At 48.0% G+C, this 21,045-nt stretch overlaps 1 protein-coding gene across 1 annotated transcript in view; it reads right to left on the bottom strand.

Annotated features, from left to right (window-relative positions):
* The window catches only part of HYDIN (HYDIN axonemal central pair apparatus protein), a 287,221-nt gene that overhangs the window by 49,854 nt on the left and 216,322 nt on the right, over positions 1 to 21,045 (bottom strand). The window contains exons 56-66 of the mRNA XM_063313067.1: positions 14,116 to 14,242; positions 13,464 to 13,668; positions 9,507 to 9,742; positions 8,979 to 9,130; positions 8,700 to 8,889; positions 8,132 to 8,243; positions 7,680 to 7,940; positions 5,469 to 5,611; positions 4,588 to 4,806; positions 3,814 to 3,974; positions 1,445 to 1,560 (exon numbers count right to left, since the gene is read on the bottom strand). Of these exons, the coding sequence (XP_063169137.1) occupies positions 1,445 to 1,560; positions 3,814 to 3,974; positions 4,588 to 4,806; positions 5,469 to 5,611; positions 7,680 to 7,940; positions 8,132 to 8,243; positions 8,700 to 8,889; positions 8,979 to 9,130; positions 9,507 to 9,742; positions 13,464 to 13,668; positions 14,116 to 14,242 (1,922 nt within the window). The remainder of the gene's footprint in view (positions 1 to 1,444; positions 1,561 to 3,813; positions 3,975 to 4,587; positions 4,807 to 5,468; positions 5,612 to 7,679; positions 7,941 to 8,131; positions 8,244 to 8,699; positions 8,890 to 8,978; positions 9,131 to 9,506; positions 9,743 to 13,463; positions 13,669 to 14,115; positions 14,243 to 21,045) is intronic.

Below are 21,045 nucleotides of genomic sequence, written 5' to 3'. Positions count from 1 at the left end.
TGGTAAGACGGAGCGGCTGTGGATTGACGGTGCCTCATCTTCCAGGAAATTGTCATCTTTAGTTCTGGACGGGGTTGCACTGCCACAGACAGACTCAGTGCATAATCTGGGGGTTCTCCTGGACTCACAACTCCTGCTCAAAGAGCAGGTGGCAGTTCTAGCCAGGAGGGCCTTCGCGCAATTTCAGGTTGTGTGCCAGTTATGCCCGTTCCTGGAATAAGAAGCCCTCCGAACAGTCACTCATGCCCTGGTCATCTCCCATATGGACTACTGCAATGCGCTCTACGTGGGGCTACCCTTGAAGAGTATCCGGAAGCTTCAGCTGGTCCAGAATGCAGCTGTGTGGGCCATTTTTGGTGCCCCTAGGTTGGCACATATAACACCTTTGCTGCGTGAGCTGCACTGGGTGCCAGTTTGCTTCCGGGTCCAATTCAAGGTATTGGTTATCACCTTTAAAGCCCTACATGGCATGGAGCCAGCTTACCTGAGGGACTGTCTCATCCCCAACACATCAGCCCACCCCACCCGATCATCCAGAGAGGGCATGTTACGGACCCTGGCCGTAAGAGAATTTCATCTGGCGGGGTCCTGGAAACGGGCCTTCTCTGCAGAGGCCCCCGCCCTCTGGAACATCTTGCCCCCAGAGGTGAGGCAGGCCCCTTCACTCCTGACCTTCCAGAAGGCCCTGAAGACCTGGTTCTGCCGTCTCGCCTGGGGTGGGAAAGTGGGTAACCATTTTGGGGGGTGGCTCGCACCCTAGAGTCCCTCCCACCAGCTTGGATTTTATACCCTCTTGGATTTTATATTTATTTATTGCATTTTATAATAATTGTGATGTGTCTGGTTTTATGAGATTTTAACTTTTATGATTGTAGTTTGATTTTATTGTAAACCACCCAGAGTCCCTCTTTTGGGGGAGATGGGCAGTAATTAAATTTGAATTTGAATAATAAAGTCCTTCTTCAGATTGATCTTCCATTTGCTTTCCACCTCCTAAGAGAACTTTTCCCAAAATAGTTCCCTCCAGGAATTCCCAGCCAGTAGAACGTTAGACTGCGGAAAGCTGCTCTAGTATGAATCAGAGACTCACCTGCTAACATAAACATTTTCTAGGCTTCTGACATAAACTCACAGAAAACTACATCCTCTGCAGCTGATGTTCCAGAGCTAGTTTCCCCAGCTTGAGTACCCTCCAGAAGTACTGATTTCTGCTTCCAGAACATCCCAGCCAACAAAGCCATAGTTGGGAATTCTGGGAGCTGAAGTCGAAATTTGGGAAAGACTGTCCAGAGACGGTGGTAGGGCACAAAGGATGGTGGCAGACAGTGCGTAAACACAAAGCAGAAGATCTGCAGCAGAGTTCTTGAGATCCTTGCCCCAGGTGAGTGTTTGGAAGGGAAGAGGAAGAGGAAGCGGACAGGAAAGGGGGCAGAGTGAGCTATACCTTCTGGGCTTGCTGACAAGGGTTCAGTAGCAAAGTTGACTGCCTTCCCGCTTTCTTCCATGACTACTTTCCAGGAATACTCCAGTTGCACATTCCCTGTATTGGACAGCTCTACCCTGAAAGTGCAATAGAGCAGGGAGGAAATGAAGGTTATGATCAGAGCTGGGACAGATAAGGAATTAGGTACAAAGGAGGCTGCTGTGAGGGCTGGAAGGATCCAAATCAGATGCACAGGGGCAGAGATCCTGTGCAAGAACGAGGCACCCCCCCCAAAAAAAAACACAACCCGCTGCCAGTCCTCTGGTGGTGCAGGCAACAAAAAGAGATGCAAGATTTAATTTTCAGAACTGATACTGTATATATATGGCTTGAGGCTCATAGTTGGCAGTCGCTGATTTTCTGCTTTATTTATGACTTCCCTAGTATCTGTAATAAAAAACAGCTTATTGAAAACTTGTCTCTTTGAATCAAGTTGGTTGTCAGCACTGACTGGCAGCAGCAGCACCCCAGGTTTCCCGTCTAAAGGTGTTGTGAAGGGCTTTTGTCATGCAGAGCACAAAGGGGATGCAACTTCGTAACATTCTTGACAAATGTATTTAATCTTCTCCAGAACTGAATTCAAGAAGAATGGTTCTACAAGTTTGCATGCATATCACGTACCCCTTCCACAAACTCAATTTTCAGTTTTTAAAACATTATTTCTTTAATTGGGCAACTTAATTGCAGCGCTGCTTAGACTGCAGAGACTTCATGTGACACCTTTGCTGCGTGAGCTGCACTGGGTGCCAGTCTGCTTCCAGGTCCAATTCAAGGTGTTGGTTATCACCTTTAAAGCCCTACATGGCATGGGGCCAGGTTACCTGCGGGACCCCCTCTTCCCCACAACATCGACCTGCCCCACCCGGTCACGCAGGGAGGGCATGTTACGGACCCCATCGGTAAGAGAATTCCATCTCGCGGGGTCTCGGAAGCGGGCCTTCTCTGCAGTAGCTCCGGCCCTTTGGAACATCCTTCCCCCAGAGGTAAGACAGGCCCCCTCGCTCCTGGACTTTCGAAAAAGATTAAAGACCTGGCTTTGTCAGCAGGCTTGGAATGGGAGGGGGAACAGTCATACCTGGGGACAGCTAACGCCCTAAAGTGATTTTGATGGACCTATTACACTCACGGACTGACTAAAATCTCTTAGCCATTTAGATTCTATTATATCTCTATTTTTATTGTATTATTGTATTTGTAACTGTTCTAAATATTAATCCTGTTTTATTGTAAACCGCCCAGAGTCCCCCCGTGTGGGGGAGATAGGCGATGATAAAGTTTGATAAATAAATAAATAAATAAATTCACCTCGAGGAATCATTTCCAAGGGAGTTCAGGAATTGCAAGGACCTCTATCAACCACTATTGTGTATGTACAATGGGTTGATCGGGACTATATTGAGGCAAAAGCATCATATTCACAATTGGTATGTTATGGAAATCAAATAATATAGGCTAAAGTCCATCTAATCAATTACATTTTCAAAAGGCAAGACCAAGTTCTGCTAAGGAAGCAAAACAGAGAATGCAGGAAGCTATCCATCACTGGTTATTTAAGCTTCTCAAATCCAAGGGTTCTGCTATTTCTGGGTGGATTATAGGCACTACACTTCATTTTAGCTAAAAGGCTGAGAAGCATGTAAAACTCATGTTCAATGAGTTAAGTTCTAGACTAATTTGGGGAGATAATTTTACCCCAGCACCATAATTCATCTCACCTTTTCATGACCGTTGCTATTATTTTATTGTCATGATTACACTGTTATTTTGTATCTGTTTTGGACGGTGACTGTAAATAAGATTTTGCTTGATTTGTTAATTTGATAAGGGCCATAGCTATACATTCGTATCACTTCATTTTCTCTGATTGTTTAGCCTTTTAAATTTTATTGTTATATTTTATCACAAACTCTATTTCAGTACGGATACTGAATATGCTTGTCTATTTAACTACTGACTAATATTTTCCCCTTGGACGGTTTGGCTTCTTAAATTTGATGGGAGAGCTTTCATGTCATCTGGAAGAGCACATGGGCTGATAACTGTGGGTGATTCACAATCCACTTCTTAGCACCACGCGCTTTGAATGTGGCCCTCAAAAACCTATTCTATTGAAATCAGGTCAATTTTAGGCGGCTTTTCTTCTGTCAGATCACAGTTCTGCTGTTTCTGAGAATGACATTACATACTGTGTTGCTGCCACTCGTTTGTCAACAACTGATCAAATGGGTTTATTCCACAGGAGATGCTGCACTTGCAACACGTCTTAGGCAGCTTGTATTTGTGTGGCTAATTCTGGGCCATAAGATCACACCCAGCCTGATCTTACTCACATGAACACCCTTGTCTGGAAGAGCAACGTGTCTCTGAAGTGCACAGCGTCCACCTCCATTTTATATTGGGCAAAGTCAATGTTGGCGCTCACGCGAAGGACCAGCTCCTGGGTGCCCTCTTCCACAGTCACGTGAGCAGGCTCTGGGTCGGTCTCTATCACCTACACCAAAAGCAGAGGAATCAGAAGCAGCCACGTGCCCCAGGAAATCTGCTGCCAGTCTCCAAAACCACAGGCGCAGTTCTGCCTCAGAAATTTCTAGTTTTGTGACAGTGCAAGAGGATGGAGAAGCGGGTGGCGCTGGCCAGCAACAATCACCACGGAAGTCGCCAAGTCCTACAATGGCTCTGCTTTCAGGGCCTGCTGCTGGGGCTGTGATGGCAGCCAACTCGGGAGCAATAGAAAAGGATGGGGGGGGAGCAGGGGTGGCTCTTCCCTCCCTCTCTCCCTCCCTCTCTCCTTCCATGCTGCAGCTGCCACTGAGACCCTGCACTGAGACCACCATACCCGCTTTGCAAAAATCTGGATGGCCCTTGGACACGGAAACCATCCGGATTTCTGCAGCATCGCCCAGACATGGTAGTTCTGCTCCTTGAAGTCAGATGCACAGAATGTACCGAAGATACACTGAAGGCAAGGAGTGGGTGGCAATGAGAGCTCTGTGGGCCCTGCCATGGCTGCCTCCCCAGCTTCTTTACATTTATAGCACTGATGATCTATACGGACCTATACAGCGAAGCGTGGCTGGCACAGTTCTTGGCTTCTTATTTCTTACCTTCTTTTTTGCTGGACGTGCACTCGTGATACCCTTTGACACATCCACCCATTTGATGGTATGCAGGCGATCATCCCAATCCGGTACCTGGTCAGCCGGGCACTGGAAGGCAATTTTGGACACCTTGCATCGGAGAAGCTGCTCTCTGAGGGTGATGGGCAGGCTGGATTTCAAAGTCAGGATGATGTTTTTAGTGCAGCCGGCATGGAGATGGCCAACCTGTAGCGAAAAGGAGTCAAACATTAGAGACTGACAAGATTCTGAGAATCAGCGGGAAAATGGAAATAGACTTACTCGACTCCTGGTGACTTCACAGACATACTCATCTGTTTTTCTTGGCAACAATCTGGAAGTGGTTTGCCCCTGCCTTTCTAAAACACTTAAGGAAGTACCATACCATCTAGGAAGAACTACCACATGCCCTCAAGCTGTACTTGAAAAACAAACAATCCCTCTGGGAAAATAAAAAGCTGCTGAGTGATGTAACAGGAAACACATTAAATCAGGAATAAACATATGGAATCCCAGCCCCTCATTGGTGGCCTCCACCCTAAGTGGACAGAACCAAAACGTTCTGACCCATGTTTTAATTCTTGCAGAGGGGTAGGGGGAGGTGGCAGGGCCAAAACAGGTGCCTGGACATCTTACATCTTAAAAACCCTGATTCCCCTCAGCTTTCCCTAAGTGGGGCTTAAAGGCAACTTTCCCCCCTCCTTTAAGTAGGCCCCAAATGTTGGACCACATGATGGCACTGACCGCTCCTGGTACTTAATGTGAAAAATCCCAACGTGACAAGCGGAGCCTGCAAAAGTTACCCATCCCATTTGGATTTGGGGGCGCTTTGGCAGCTAAGGGCAAGAGAAAGGAGGGGACAAGCCTACCTGTGGGGAGAACTGACACGGGCCCACAGCAGGCCATTCAAATCTCATCACCTCCGACTTGCTGTGATTGGTGATGGTGAATGCTGCCTGATACAGCTTCTCAAGGTGGCAGTCTCCAAACTGGATATGTTCCATCCTCACAGCTGCAGAAAAAGAGAGCAAGTGTTCTGTGCCCCCTGGCAGCTGGGACACTGGGCATGTCCCACCCAGCTGCACCAGCAGAGACCAGCAAGACAGAAGCGAGGCCAGAGTGAACATCCTGGCTCCCCGGGAATGAGGGCCCTGTGGCTCTGCTGGCCTTGCCTTGCCTTTCCAGTCCCTTTCCAGGTCTTCTGCTGCTGGTGCTGCTTTCCAGCTTCAGTGACCCACAGAACGGTGCTATCTTCAACGGGGTTGGGCTGATGTATATGACTATTACCACAATGTTACATATAATAACATTGTAATATGATAGAGCCAGTTTGGTCTTGTGGTTAAGGCAATGGGCTAGAAACCAGGAGACTGTGAGTTCTAGTCCCACCTTAGGCACGAAAGCTGGCTGGGTGACCTTGGGCCAGTCCCTCTCTCAGCCGAACTCACCTCACAGGGTTGTTGTTGTGGGGAAATTAGGAGGAGGGAGGAGTATTAGGCATGATTGCTGTCTTGAGTTATTTATTAAAAAAAATAAAACAAAAGTGGGATAGAAAAATAAAAAATAAATAATAATTTCAGGGAAGGGGACAACAGACTGGGATGAAGGTGAACAGATCCTGCTGCATGGAATAAATGAATACGTACACGGACATTAACATGAAGATTTAATTACATATGAAAGGGCTACAAAGTATGCCAGAAAGTATGAATTGCTGCCATCTAAATATGGGTTATGGTTTGATTCTTGTCTACAATACAGAAACCAAACTTGCCAAGTTGTATCTGTGAGCTGTTTGTCAAGGAAGCCAGTTCCTGGACAGGGGTTCTTTACCTGATTTACGGTCGGAGACCAAACTGCCTGTGTCTGAAGACCTGAGCATTCCTGCTGTGCCTGGGGGGCAGGTATATTTGTGCGCATCTGTGAATGGACGGAAAATGTCAGGTGGGGAGAAGGAGAAAGGTACTGCTAACAGGTTTGTTTTCTAATTACAGGGGAAAATACTGTGGGGCTCAACATCCTATCATTGTGCTTTGGAGGAGAAATGTTGAAACTTATATAAAAGCATGTTGGTTAGTTTTGTTTTATGAGCAGGAACATCCAAAGAAATCAACGAGAAAGCTGTTTGGGAGCTGCATAGAATCCCAATAGAAGACAGTATCTGTAGCTCAGGGTTGAACTGTGGAGTCCTTGGTGCTCCCTGAGCTTGGTGGTTTGCTGGCAGACTTTTCATTACCTGACTAGGAAACACCATCAGTGCAAGTCTCACACTGATGATGTTACCTAATTGGGCAATGAAAGATTTGCAAGCAAACAACCAAGCTCAGGGAGCACCAAGGACTCCAGTTACTTGCCTTCTGTCAAACTCCGCACTCCTCACTTATTTTGGCCCTATTTTTACAGGTTTGTTTTTATTCTGAATCACATACTACTTCATTACTTTGGTAATATTTATATGCTTCATCGTTCTGTTGCATTGTGTTCTAAAGATCTCTTGCTGGTCTGCTGTGTGCATTCTGTGTAGATTTTACTTCCTGTCATGCAAGACCAAAGAGCTGTGTATGGTTTTCAGACTACAAAAAGGAAAGAATTCCATCCCTGCCTCAATCATCAAGGAGAATCACTGTGTGGATTTTACACACTTGCTGTAGGAAACGTAATATGCCTAGGCACTTGCACTGTTGAAAAAAGTAATACGATGATCAACACATATATGACATCAGTTTATGTTTAGTATCAAAGAATGTTATTACTCAGGAGGGGGAGGAAAAGCATTAAGCTGATGAAACCTTCTCTTTCAGGAGGGAGAGGCCGTTTGGGGAGGTAGGAGGAAAAGGGAGAGAAAGTGACTGGGACCGTGCTCCCCAGGCCTCCACAAAGGATTGGAGGGCTGCAGCAAGTAAAGCTGGGTCTCCTGGAGCACCAGGTGGGCATGAGGTGAAACTTTTCTTGCTGGGCAAGGAAGGGAAACAAGTAATTTGGGAACTTTGTCCTGCCAGCCCCAGTTAAGCCTCTGGGAATTAGAAGGGCCCTTCCCACCTGTCTTCCGCACATTCTGCAGTTTCTCCAGGTTCGCTCACCCTCTCCTGTGTTCTCATCCAGTTGCCCCTCAATGTTTTCTGTATCCGTCTCTGCCACTGGGCTGTGAATGTTGTCTAGGGTGATATTGTCCTGGTAGCCCTCGCCAATCATCTGGATGCTGGTCTCTTCATACTGGTTGTCCACGATAGAGAGGTGGATCAGCCCTTCAACCCGCTGGGCCAAGCCAGGCTGGAAGATCACATCAAACTCAGCTGACTCCCCATTGTGCAGGACCAAGGAGGCGGTGTGTGGTTTTCGGACTATAAAGATGCAAAGGAAAGGGGAAGCATGGGCGTTAAAGGTGTGGAAAGCGGCCCCTTGCACTGTGGCACAGAGCTGCAGCTGCTGAAAGACAGCTGGTGCTGCACCAACATGCAGCCCCGTTCCCCCATTCCAACCCCTTGCCCAGGGGAGACCGGGCTCTCCCCAGGGCAGAGGAGGTGACACTGACCTCCTTCGCTGAGTTCGTTCTCCTCGGTCTGGGAAGACACGTAAACGCACTGGGTGGTGCTCCTGGGCTTCAGGGCAAAAGCACCGCTGTCATCCGACATATCAAGGTACAACTGTGCAAAGGAACGATGCAAACCTAAATATGCTGGAAGGCGTCCAAGGGGAATGGCTTCTCACGCTGCCATGTAACAGGCAGGACGCCACCAGCCATTCTCCCTACAGGTCTTCAGCATCCAGAAGTTTCTAGGGCAGGCACTGACTCTTAAAAAGCTTTCTGCAGCTCTGATTTCAATCCGCATCCCGTGGGCCACATCAGGGATACTGGATTTCCCAAGAAGCCCGCTCTCCTTTGTCTTCCCGGTCCTTCTGCCTAGTTTTCTGATCACTGGAAAATGGGGCTCTCCAAGGAGGGGAGCTGGTGAGCAGCACTGATAACGCAGAGCAAGGGAGGGAGGGTGCAGAGGGGACACTTGCTTTGCCATCATGGTGCTCTGCAGCTTCCCACCTCAAGACACCCTTGCCAGGCTGCCATTACTGTTCGAGTGTTTGTCACCCCCATGGTTCACTACCTGGACTACTAGGCTGCCACTGTTTTTAAGGACGAGCGGGAGTGCCTCCATGTGGCCTAACAGGACCTTCCTGAAGAGGAGGAGGGGGCTCCCCTTCTTACTGCGGAGAACAGGGCGCACAATGGTGATCTGAGGAAGGCTGCCATCTCCAGTGACTTCAAAGGATAGAGCTCTCGATTTGGCGACCACACTGAAAGCCAAGAGAAAGCACTGTTTTTACGTGGAGATCTAAGGAACAGCCCAAGGGTGTGCCCTCTCTGTTGGCCGTGTTGGAATTACCTGGGCAATGCATCAACTGAAGCCTCAAAAATGCACTGGTAGTTTTGCATGGCCTGTGGTGAGAAGGTCAGAGTGGCAAAGGCTTGCGAATGACTGGCGATGCTCATGCGCACAGGATGGAGCTCAAAGGTGTCGCTGATTCGGGCAATGGACTGAGGAAACATCCATAGAGCAAGTGGTACTTCAGGAATCACCCCAGAGAAAGGGTCAAGGACCCCACCCTCCCCCCTCATTACAGGCTGTGGAGCTGGACTGCAGCATATTTCATGACTCAATCATCTGCCCACTGTAGAGTGAGTGGGCAAACCTCATCTTTCTTCTGTCCTAAGAAGAGCCATGCAACAGCCACGCAGGATCAGCCTCTCTAGGCATCAGTGGCTTCCAGAGCAACTAACCCATTAGCAAGGCAGGAGAGTGAGAACACTCACTGAATTTCTACACCGTTCGTGTTCTTCTGTGCCTCCCGTGAAATGGAATGGGACAATAATACAAAGCACATGACGCCAGCTCTCTTTGTCCTTCTCTCACCTTGGCAGAAATTGGCTTTGTGGTCATGACAACGTCACAGGGGACTCGGCCAGTGTTGCAGATCTTGAAGCGGGCCGTTGCCTGGCGCCCGACCAGGACGTTGTTGAAGAGAAACTTGTTCTCATCTGCCACAAACACACCTTCACAGCCTATGGACTTCAGCACCTGGCTGAGGTTGCCACTGTTACAGATCCGATGCTCCTCAAAAACGGCCCCTAGATTGTCAGTCACAAATCCTTGGGAAACCAACAGTGAGAGCAACTCAGGGACTGCTTTCTTGCCACATGCGCAAGACCACGGAACTGCATTGACCAATTTCAGCAATGCTCGCGGGAGTTCATAGGTATTCCCCAGCCCCTTGTTCCTGACTTCCGTCATCCACCTCCCACATGAGAATTGGGGGGTTGGCTTTGCCCTCCCTTCAGGGCTGCTAGGGAGGGAATCTTCTTCCCAGACCTGAAGGGTCTGTGCTCAGAAGGGACAACAGGGGCAAGCGCTGTCCTGTCCTGCCACACTGAGCGAGCATCCAGAGTGGCAGGCAGGCATGCCTGGAGAGCTACTAAATCCTGGGCAACTGCAGTTTTGGTAAGAAAGCCTTGGGCTTCAACTGGGCCGGAACTGGGGGTACCAGCCAACTACTCTCCTTGTACATTTTTTCATTCTTGATTTCGTTATTTTTAATCCTCATAGTACATAACGCCTGATTATACTTCGTTTACTTGCTCAGTTGACCTCTCACCCGAGGGCAGCTCTGAACTTAGGAGCAAGCCAATGGATAACAGGCTCTACGGGGCCCACAAACATGGAGGGTCAAAGCAATCAAGAGGTTTAGCCAGATGGGCTGTGCTAAGAAAAACGGCAACATCCTAAGGCACAGAGTCAGGAAGGAGCTCAAGAATAGGCCAGCATGGGGAACTGAAGTGTCACAACACTGGCCACGGTGGGTACGTCCAATCCCAGAACAGCCTTTTAATTCCTGTTCCTGTGGCCAAAGGCATTCCTAGAAATCCATATGATGCCAGAGCCTTGCTGCATGCCAGCTTCCTGTTTAATTCTTTATTTTATTAAAGGGCTCTTGAAAAAAAGCCCGGTGGGGCAGGGTTGTTTATCCCGAGCCAAAGCACCTTGGATTGGGGAGTGCCCTTTCTTTCAGATACGTCTCCCTCCACACGCCCACCTTGCCTCAGGGTTGAAGCTGAACCCACCTCCATGAACCACCCAATTCCACAGGGCTGCAGCTGCTAATCCCTGCCTGCAGCTCACTTGGCATGAGGACAAGATCTGCCAAGGTCAGAAGGAAATGACCACGAGTGACCAAGAGTAAGGCCTTCGGATTTAGGAAAGGGCACAATTGACAAAAGCTCTCCTGCCACAGCTGCCACCTGTTGCTCAAACAGGAGCCACAAGTCAAGGAGGACCCCCAAACTGCACACTAGTTCTGTTTGGGCAGCGCAACCTTATCCAAAACGAGTGATAACCCTAACACACAGCCACTTAGTCTTGCTAGGGTTGAGCTGAAGCCTGTCCTTTCCCATCCAGACCCCCACAGCCTCCAGACACCGAGGCAGAACCTCAGTGCATCACTTGGTCAGACAGGGATAGAGATGCAAAATTGGGTATCATCGGCATACTGATGACACCAGACTCCATACCAGCAGATGACCTCACCCAGAGGCTTCATGTGGATGTTAAACAGAGGACAGAACCCTGAGGGGCCCTACAAAAAAGAGGTATTGGGTCAGCTCTCTCCCCTTCTATCAATACTGACTGGAACTGGCCCTGAAGGAAGGAGGAGAACCACCACAATACTGTGCCCCCCACTACCAATCCCCTGAGCCAATCCAGAGCCATACTGGTAGTACCAAAAGGAGAACAAGGATGGACACACCACTTCATCCTGCTCCTGCCAGAGATCATCCACAAGTGCAATCAATGGTGTTCTGAATCCCATACCCAGATCTGAAAACTGATTGAAAGAGGTCCAGATAATAGGCTTCCTCCAAGGCTCTCTGAAGCTTCAGCACCAGCCACCTTCTCAACAACCTTCTCTAAAAAGGGAAAGTTGGAGACAGGATGAAAACTGTCCAGCATGGCTGGGTTCAGCTATGGTTTATGAAGGAGAGATCAGGCCATTGCCTCTTTAGGTTTTGGTAGTACTACACCTCTCTCAAGGATGAATTCACCACCACCCTGGACCCAGCGACACGTTATTTCCCAGGAGGCCATGGCCAGCCAGCAAGGACATTTATCTAATATACAGGAGGCTGAGCTCACAGCCCTGAGAACCCTGTCCACGTCCTCAGGAGTAACAGGATCAAACCTATTCCAGATAAGAAAGCCAGACCATGCCTCCATCAACTCCACAGGATCGGCTACACAGCTGGCATCCAGCTTAGAGTAAATGAGTGGTTTTATCCAAAAGATGCCTAGAATATTCCTCACAATGGCCCCTGCAGGTATGACTCAGGCTCAGTCCTACCAAGGAGGGACCAAGTCACCCTGAATAGGGATGCCAGTCAGCTATCTGCAGACATGATAAGGGCCAAAAAACGTTTTGTCACCCTTATCACCACGAGGCAGTCCTAAATAAAGGCTATAGTCTATGTCTGGTCAGAGCCACTTTCTGTTGTCCTCTAGATGTCTCTTCTGCCATTCCATCATTTGCAGCTCCTCTGTAAACCAAAGGAAGACCAGGCTCCACGGACAGAGAGAGGCCACATAGGTCTCATTCCAGCAGCAACCAAGGCCTCAGTTGAACCATGCACCAGACATTCAGGAACAACCCAAAGCTCCCTCTGAAACCCAAATGGGTCCATTCAGGTGCCTGAGGTGGACCGATCAAATAGGTACTACCTCACTGCAGCATTCCAAAGCAATCAGAGAGTGATCAGTCCATGGCAAGAGAGTGGCGGTAGGCTCCCCAAAAACTAAACCATGTTTCCACTGCCACGAGACAAAAATGTGTGACCACCGATGTGCTTTGGGCCCTTGATAACCTGTGTCAGGTACATGCTTACCATGGTGGGAATGAATACCTGAGCCACATCAAAATCCAGGAAGGCAGGTTGAACTCCCCCAGGACTATAAGCCTGGTGAACTCCACTGTTAACCCAGCCACAGAGTTGAGAAGCTCAGGTAAAGAAGTTGTTATGCAGCAGGGAGGCTGGTAGAACAGCAACACCCAAACTGATCCCTAGAGCCCAACTTTACAAACAGGGTCTCATGTCCAATAATCTGTGGCGCAATGCCTCAGAAAGCCTCAAGAATATCTTCGATGACAATAGTCCTTCCACCGTCCCTGTCCTGGGGTCTTGGTTGATGTCATGCCACACCAAGAACCAGATGGGCATATTTCCAAGAGGGTAACACCCCCTTCTGTGCCCACTCAGATCTTAGCAATACATACCAGGTCAGCCTTCTCATCCACAATTAAATCACAGATGAGAGGAACTTCATTACAAGCTGACCTGGCATTCAACAGCAGTGGTCAAAAACCCGGGCCTCTGAAGGTCCGATGACCAGGCACTGGGGAACAGATCAGAGGACTGGAACGTGGAATTGGTGTAAGATACAAGACTGTGTTCTCCTGCCCATGTCTCCTGCCATATCTTCATCTGCTCATAACTACACTACTATTCATGCCTGTCCCCAACCACCCAGAGGTCAGGCCTCCCCCCAGGCCCCAGGCAGCCCTCCCCCAGGTCATGGTGCTAACGCCCCCATCAGAAACCTTTTCAGAAATGTTTGCCAATGTGTTGCTAATCTCCCAGAAATGCATTCTGACCGTTTTTTTGCCCATCCCTTTTCTAAATCAGGCCTTCGTTTAGGGGACAATTATAGTTTTAATACCTCAGCTTGCTTCTCAGGAAAAAAGACATGTGATTCCCTGGCCTAGTGCACAGAGCCACTGTACCCCTGGGCCCTGTGAGCAAGAAGCAAGAGAGAAGGTCTGCCTACCTGGCATGCAGGACTCTGCAATGAGCATGTAGAGAATGCCCCCTGGGTTGTCTTCAGGGTCTCGGTCTGTGACCTCAATGATCAGGCATTCTTCAGACTTCCCCACAGGGTCAGCAAAGCAATCCACAGTGACGACCTGATGGCCTCCTGCAGCAACGCTTCCATACCCCGGATACACAGCAAACATGCCCAGAGAGAAGCGAGCCTGTGAAGACGGTGGGGACATCAACCTGCTGCTGGCTGATACCAGCTCTTTTAAATCAAGAGCCCGGGAGACTCAGCTGGTGGCAGCTGCTTTCTGAGGACCAGTGACAATGGAGGAAAGCCTTATTGGGCAAAGTCTTCCCAGGACATTATTCTCAGCTCAGAGGCAAGCACCCTAAGTGTGGGGTCAGTGCTGGGGAATCACCTTCCTGTGCCCCTACCCAATGGAGCCATACCTTCTTCATTGTTTGTCCCTGGTCCCATTTCCCTAAGACATATGCCAGGGCTTGAGGTACTGGAGCAGTGTGTAGAAAAACTGGATGGGAGAATGCTGACTCAAAGCCAGTCAAAGAAGATCACCCATTTTCCCAAACTGAAGTATGAATCTTACATAACTGAGTGTGGCAAGTGGGGGTGGGAAGAGAGCAAGATGGGGTCACTCGCCTACCTGACCCACAAGGTTCACGTCTCTTTGCAAAGATTCAGCATGCCTGCTTTGCCTACCCGTGCCCAGCAAAGCATTCTGCCGGCTGAGGTCCGTGTCACGGGAACGGGAAGTTTTGATATGAGAGTTTCTGAAAGAGGAAGCATGACAAAAGATATGGAGTCCTATCTGCAGTCCCAGAGCACAGGCAGTGAAGGTCCCACCAAAGCAGCCAGGAGCACAATTGGTCCCATTTAACTGTCATGTTCACTGTTTCAATGTAGTTCATACATTGTAATGTTTCACATGCCATGGCGCTGATGCACATTTCTGGTTGGGAGGGAGCTGCTGTGAAACCTTGTACCAAGCTCTGTATGAGCTCTGTATGTGAAATCAGGACAATGGAATGTGTTTGGGTTATTTACTCTGTTCAAGGACTTTTCCCGCAGACCATCAGAAACCGTTAGGAGCACCTGGGATTGTGGACTTGAGAAGATTCTAAGGAGGGAGGGATTTCGTTTGCACTGAGGGTTTTTAGTTTGAATTTGGCACGCTTTCATCATTCTCAGCTTTCTTTGTGATCCTGCATACTATTCTTCAATAAATCAGATATCTTTGAAACCCTGCTTATGAGTCTGATGTACATTAGGATAGGCAATCATTACATAAATTCTTGGTAAGGAGCCGGTGGGAAACGCCAGCCACCTGCCATGAAGGGCGCCAGCTGGCAGGTGGGAGAGAATGGGCGCGAAGATGCTATGGTGAGTGCTGACTGTCCCACTTTAGCAGTGAAAGTGAAGTTGAGTTCCCGCACAAGATCTACCGAGGTGTGGGCTTTAGTTGACTCTGGGTGTTCCAGGTGTTTAATTCACCCCGATTTGGTTGCCACTTTGGAACTGCTGAGTTTTCCCCTCCAGCAGCCTTTGATCTTTATGCAGTTGGATGGTTCAGCAGCAGGGGGTGGGGCGGCAACCCATTTCACTGGAACTGTGGCAATGCAAATAGGCAGCCAGCATGAGACTTTGAAATTTGTTATAGCCCCTGTTGGCAATCCCTTGGTCGTCTTGGGGATCCCATGGCTGACCTATTGAAGTCCCTATATAAATTGGGAGCACAGAACTGTGACATTTAAAGATGGATTTTACCAAGCTCCTACCATGGAGATGGTTGCCCGTGCGGGGGTTGGAAGGGCAGCGATCGCCCTGACTTGCCACATTTAGAAGGCTTGCCTGCTCAATACCAAGAATTTGTGGACGTATTTGGGGAGATGGAAGCAGATCAGTTACCCCCTCACTGGAAAACTGACTGTGCAATAGAGTTGTTCCCCAATGCTCAATTGCCCAAGCCAAAAATTTATCTGATGACTCAGAAGGAGCTCGAGGCGCTACGGGCTTCATTGACAAAAATCTGTCAAGGGGATTTATAGAACCTGCCAATTCCCCAGTAGGGGCTCCTGTGTTATTCTGGGAAAAGAAGGATGGCACGCTTCGGCTCTGTACAGACTATCAGGGGTAAAATTCAGTCTCAATTGTCAACAAGTACCCTCTTCCCCTCATGAAGGACATGTTACCTCATTTGTCAAAGGGCAAGATTTTCTCCAAGCTCGATCTTCGCGAAGCCTACTTTTGCATTCTCATAAAAGCTGGGGATGAGTGGAAAACTGCTTTTAATTGCCCACTAGGATCGTTTCAATACAAAGTCTCCCTTTTGGGTTAGCAGGGGCGCCTGGAGTATTCATGCAACTGATTAATGAAGTATTACATGATCATTTATTTAAAGGGGTCCTGGTTTATTTAGATGATGTTCTCACACTGAAACCGAGGAGGAACACCAACGCCTCCTCAGACAGGTGTTACTCAAACTTAGAGATGCCAAACTCTATGCCAAACTTTCCAAATGTGAGTTTCAAAAAATCAACTTGACTATTTGGGCTATCGAGTATCTGACCAGGGTATAGAAATGGACCCTGCCAAGATTCAGGCAATTCTGAGTTGGGAACGTCCCCGCACCCGGAGGCAATTACAAAGTTTTCTAGGTTTCAGTAATTTCCATCAGCAATTTATCCAGGGGTTCGCTGAGATTGCTCTGCCCTTCACTGATTTACTCCGTACCAAGGGCTTGGGTGAAACACGCAAAGTAAAAAACCCTGGGGCAGTGCTGAATTGGACGCCTGAATACCAGGCAGCGTTTGAGAAATTAAAAACTCTTTTCACTGCTGAGCCTATTCTACAGCACCCTGATCCTGAACGCCCCTTTGTGGTCCAAGTTGATGCTTCTGACCCCTCGACTGGGGCTATTTTGTTGCAAAGGGATTCAGAAAATCGTCTGAAACCTTGCGCTTAACTATCTAGGAAATTTTCTGAAACAGAACGCCGCTGGCATGTTTGGGAAAAGGAAGCGTTTGCTGTAAAGGCAGCTTTAGAAACTTGGCGCCATCTCCTTGAAAGCGCTAAATGCCCTTTTGAGGTTTGGACTGATCACAGAAATTTAGAAGCCCTCCGCACCCCATGACGTCTCAGCCCTAAACAAATTTGCTGGGCTCAATTTTTCAGTTGCTTTAACTTCCAGTTAAAATACATTCCTGGAAAGAAAAACTTTCTGGCTGATGCTTTGTCATGTTTACCTCAAGATCACGACCAAGTGGCAGATGTGGTTGGAACTGTTCTCACTAAACCACAATTGGGCTTGGCTGCCGTCACTCAGAGCCAGACCCATGTGCAGGCAACCCCGCCCCCAGCCCAGTCTGGGAAGTGGAAAGTGCAAGTTCCTTGTCAGTTACAAAAGGACTTTCTCCAGGCACTGAAATCTGACACTTGGTTGCTAGCTAATAGAGACAATGTTTCTTTTGAAGATGGTCTTGCTTGGGTGGAACACCACCTTTATGTGCCTGAAACTTTAAGAGCTGATGTTTTGCAGCGTTCCCATGATGATAAACTTGCTAGACACTTTGGTTTTGTTAAAACATTGCATTTGGTTCGCCACCAATTTTGGTGGCCAACCTTAAGACATGATGTTAAAGACTATGTTGCTTCCTGTCCTGTTTGTGCCATGTGTAAATGCAAAGGGGGGAAACTGCACGGGCTTTTACAGCCAGTGGCCAGCCCGTCCCATCCCTGGGACCAGGTTTCCATGGATTTCATTGTGTGCCTGCCACCCAGTCAAAAGAAAACTGTCATTTGGGTTGTAAAGGATTTTTTCTCTAAGCAAGCTCATTTCATTCCATGTGCATCCATTCCTTCAGCCCCGCAATTGGCGTGCCTGTTTTTCCACCACATCTACCGCCTCCACGGTAGCCCCTCCCGCATAATTTCAGACCGCGGCACAGTTAACTTCCCAATTTTGGAAATCATTTTTAAAATTGATTGGCACTAAAACAGGCACTGTCCACATCCTCCCATCTGCAGACTGACGGCTCTACTGAGATTTTAAATGCCACCCTCGAACAGTTCCTTAGAGCATACATTAACTACCATCAGGACGATTGGGTTGAATTGTTACCTTTTGCTGAAGTTGCTTACAATAATGCTGTACATCAAAGTACCGGACAAACCCCTTTTCGCGTGGTTTCTGGTCACGACTTTGTTCCCATCCCTGAACTGCCACAACCCCCCTCCCCAACGTGCTCCGCATCTGATTGGGCTGTTTAAACTGTCTGATTCCTGGCCAGTGATTCAGCAAGCTTTGGCTGATGCCCAGGCTGCTTACAAGTCTCAAGCTGACAAACATTCTCAACAACACGACTTTAAAGTTGGGGATAAGGTTTATTTATCCACTAAATTTATTAAATCACCTCAACCCTCTAAAAAACTTGCTCCCAAATTCATTGGTCCTTTTTCTATTATTGATATTGTCAATCCTGTTACTGTTAAATTGGAATTGCCTCACAATTTGAAGCGCTTGCACCCTGTTTTCCATTGCAGCTTGCTTAAGCCTGTGCACCACTCGCCATGTTGGCACCCTCAACCTCCTCCTCCTGCTCCAATTATGATTGACAGCCAACACTTTGAAATCAAGGACATCGTTGATTCTCACAAACTTTGGGGCACCCTGCAGTATCTGGTCTGATGGAAACATTTTCCTCATCCCAAATAGGTGTCTGCTCACCATGTTAATGCTCCTGATTTAGTTAACCGTTTCTACCTTGCTTATCCATTGAAACCTTCTGCTTAATGTATTGTACATTTTTTTCTGGGGGAGGCAGTATGTCATGTTCACTGTTTCAATGTAGTTCATACATTGTAACGTTTCACATGCCATGGTGCTGACGCGCATTTCTGGTTGGGAGGGAGCTGCTGTGAAACCTTGTACCAAGCTCTATATGAACTCTGTATGTGAAATCAGGACAATGGAATGTGTTTTGGGTTATTTTCTCTGTTCAAGGACTTTTCCTGTAGACCATCAGAAACTGTTAGGAGCACCTGGGATTGTGGACTTGAGAAGATTCTAACGGGGGAGGGATTTTGTTTGCACCGAGGGTTTTTAGTTTGAATTTGGCACGCTTTCATCATTCTTAGCTTTCTTTGTGATCCTGCATACTATTCTTCGGTAAATCAGATATCTTTGTGATCCTGCTTATGAGTCTGATGTACATTAGGATAGGCAATCATTACATTAACTACTTTCTTAAAACGTATTTTACTGGTGCTCAGGGACACAGCCACGCTCACACGCCACAGGGCCGTAATATACTGTACCTCCCCCAAAGAAATTGAGAGAGAGAGAGAGAGAGAGAGAGAGAGGGCCCTCCCCCACTGGCCACGCTGGGAGAGCCCCAAGGGCCTATCCAGTGCTCTGCTTTCACATTTCCTACTCCCTGGGTCAGGAAACCTTGCTAGTTCTCACAACAACTTCTGACGTATGTTCTGGATTTGTACCTTTCTTTACTTTGAAGTGTCAGTTCCTTTCTCAAGGAAAGAAAGACCATCCATGCAAACATAACATTTACATATGCAATATCTGAGGTGGAACAAAAAAGACCAGACAGGCTGTGTGGGCCACAACTCCCTGCTCCGTTCCTCAGAGCTGCTCTTGGTACAACAGTAAATGAAAAAAGTTAAATAGAGGGGGTGCCACATGTTGAGGACAGGCTGACCAGCAATCCCGTCCTGGAGCACCTCTGAGGCATCCAAATCCACCGCCCTGATTAAAGACATGTAAATTCCTGATTGAAGTAGAACCAGTGTCCTCAAAGAAGATGGAACAAAAGGAGAAGACTCCTGAATAAAGTGGTAAAATATAGCCTAGATGGTATGTATTCCTGTTACATGGATTAACAATATTAGTACATGTGAAAGGATATAGTGTCCTTGCTGATCACAGGTTAAAAGCAAGCCAGGAGTGAGATGCAGATACTAAAAAGGCAAATGCTATCTTGGAATGCAGAAGCCGGACCACAGAATCCAGATCGCAGGAAGTAATTGTTCCACTCTGCGGTGATCAGATCCTACTTGCAGTATTGTGTCCAGTTCTAGACACCACCATTCAAAAAGAACAGTGACAGATTAGAGGAAGTTCAGAGAAGGCTACAAGATGGTGAAGTGTATGGATACAAAATAATTTTGGAACACTCAGCCTACACAGCAGTCTTCAAGTACCTGAAGGACTGTCACACAGAAGAGCAAGTGGACTTATTCTTTGTTGCCCCAGAACCAACGAGTTAAAACTACAGGTAGTCTTTGGGTTACAACAGCAACAGGGACCAGAATTTCCATCGCTAAGCGATGTGGTTGTAAAGTGTGGCGTCACGTGATCACATTGCTTAGCAACGACAATCCCACAGTTGTAACCCCAGGACTGCAGAGGTCTTAAAAGGGAAGAAGCAGGAGTCCCAGGCAAGCAGACTGGTGGGTGCACAGGTGTGCAGGGCATTGTCAGGATGGAGGCAATCCAGAAGCAATAGTTAATGGTGTCTGGATGCCTCACCTGAACATGCGTTAAGTAGTAAGGAAGAAGTAGAATTTAGACACATGTATAGATTAGAAGCTTGCAGCTCAGGGCACTGAAGAACAAAGAAGGTGGGGAAGGCAAGCATTTCAGCATAGACATTAGAGAAAAGTTTCCAGGTCGAGTGCCTGGCTCTTTCTGGATGGAGGTGGAAAAGTGATGAGAGCCTGAAATTGAAAGGGAATTTTACCAGACAGTAAATTACAGCAAAGAGGAGGAGGGAAGTAGGAGAGTAACTGAAATGCTTTAAGAGGAAGTTTTAGGCGCAAAAAATCTTTCGTGGCTTTGCATGAGCTTGGAACCATATCTTAATAAAGAACTTTCCATATATCCTATATGGTGTGTATTGAGAGTTACTGCCATTAAGATTACAAGGACCAGGAACCTCACAGGCATGCTGCGGGTAGGCGCTGGGGGGTGCGGGCAGGCAGGTGAAGAAGTGGCAGGATCGGGAGTGACTTCTGACTTCCTGCCAGCTTCCCCATTGACCTTACTTGTGGGAAGCTGGCAGGGAACATCAGAAATCGCAATCACGTGACCGTGGCTCGCTGCAACAGCCACAACTTCACGGACCGATCACAAGTCTCCCTCGTTTGGTGCCGTTATAACTTTGAATGGTCACTGAACGAGTGGCTGTAACTCAAGGACTACCTGTACAAGCAAGAAGCTTCAGGGTAGACGTCAGGAGGAGCTTCCTGATGGTACAAGCTGTCAGACAATGGAACAGTCTGACACGTAACTGCCTCGTGACGTGGGCGGCTCCCCTTTGCTGAGGGTCTTCGGAAGCCATCCGTCAGAGAGGCTCTAGTAGATCCTACACCGAGCAGGGAGTCGGATTCGTCGACCACTAAGGTCTCTCCCACCCGTACGATTCTATGAGAGGGTCTACTCAGTTGGGAGGATAACGTTAAAGAGACGAGCAGGAGTCCTTTGTTCTTGAAAGTCATTCAAGGGGACGTGCCAGAAAACAGTGTCAGGTAGGGTAAGCATTCCAGTTTCATTTCATTTACA

Source organism: Candoia aspera, chromosome 11 (genome assembly GCF_035149785.1).
Source record: "Candoia aspera isolate rCanAsp1 chromosome 11, rCanAsp1.hap2, whole genome shotgun sequence".
NCBI classification, from domain to species: Eukaryota; Metazoa; Chordata; class Lepidosauria; order Squamata; family Boidae; genus Candoia; species Candoia aspera.
The sequence above is the reverse complement of the archived record's forward strand: the minus strand, read 5'-3'. Positions and strand labels throughout refer to the sequence as shown.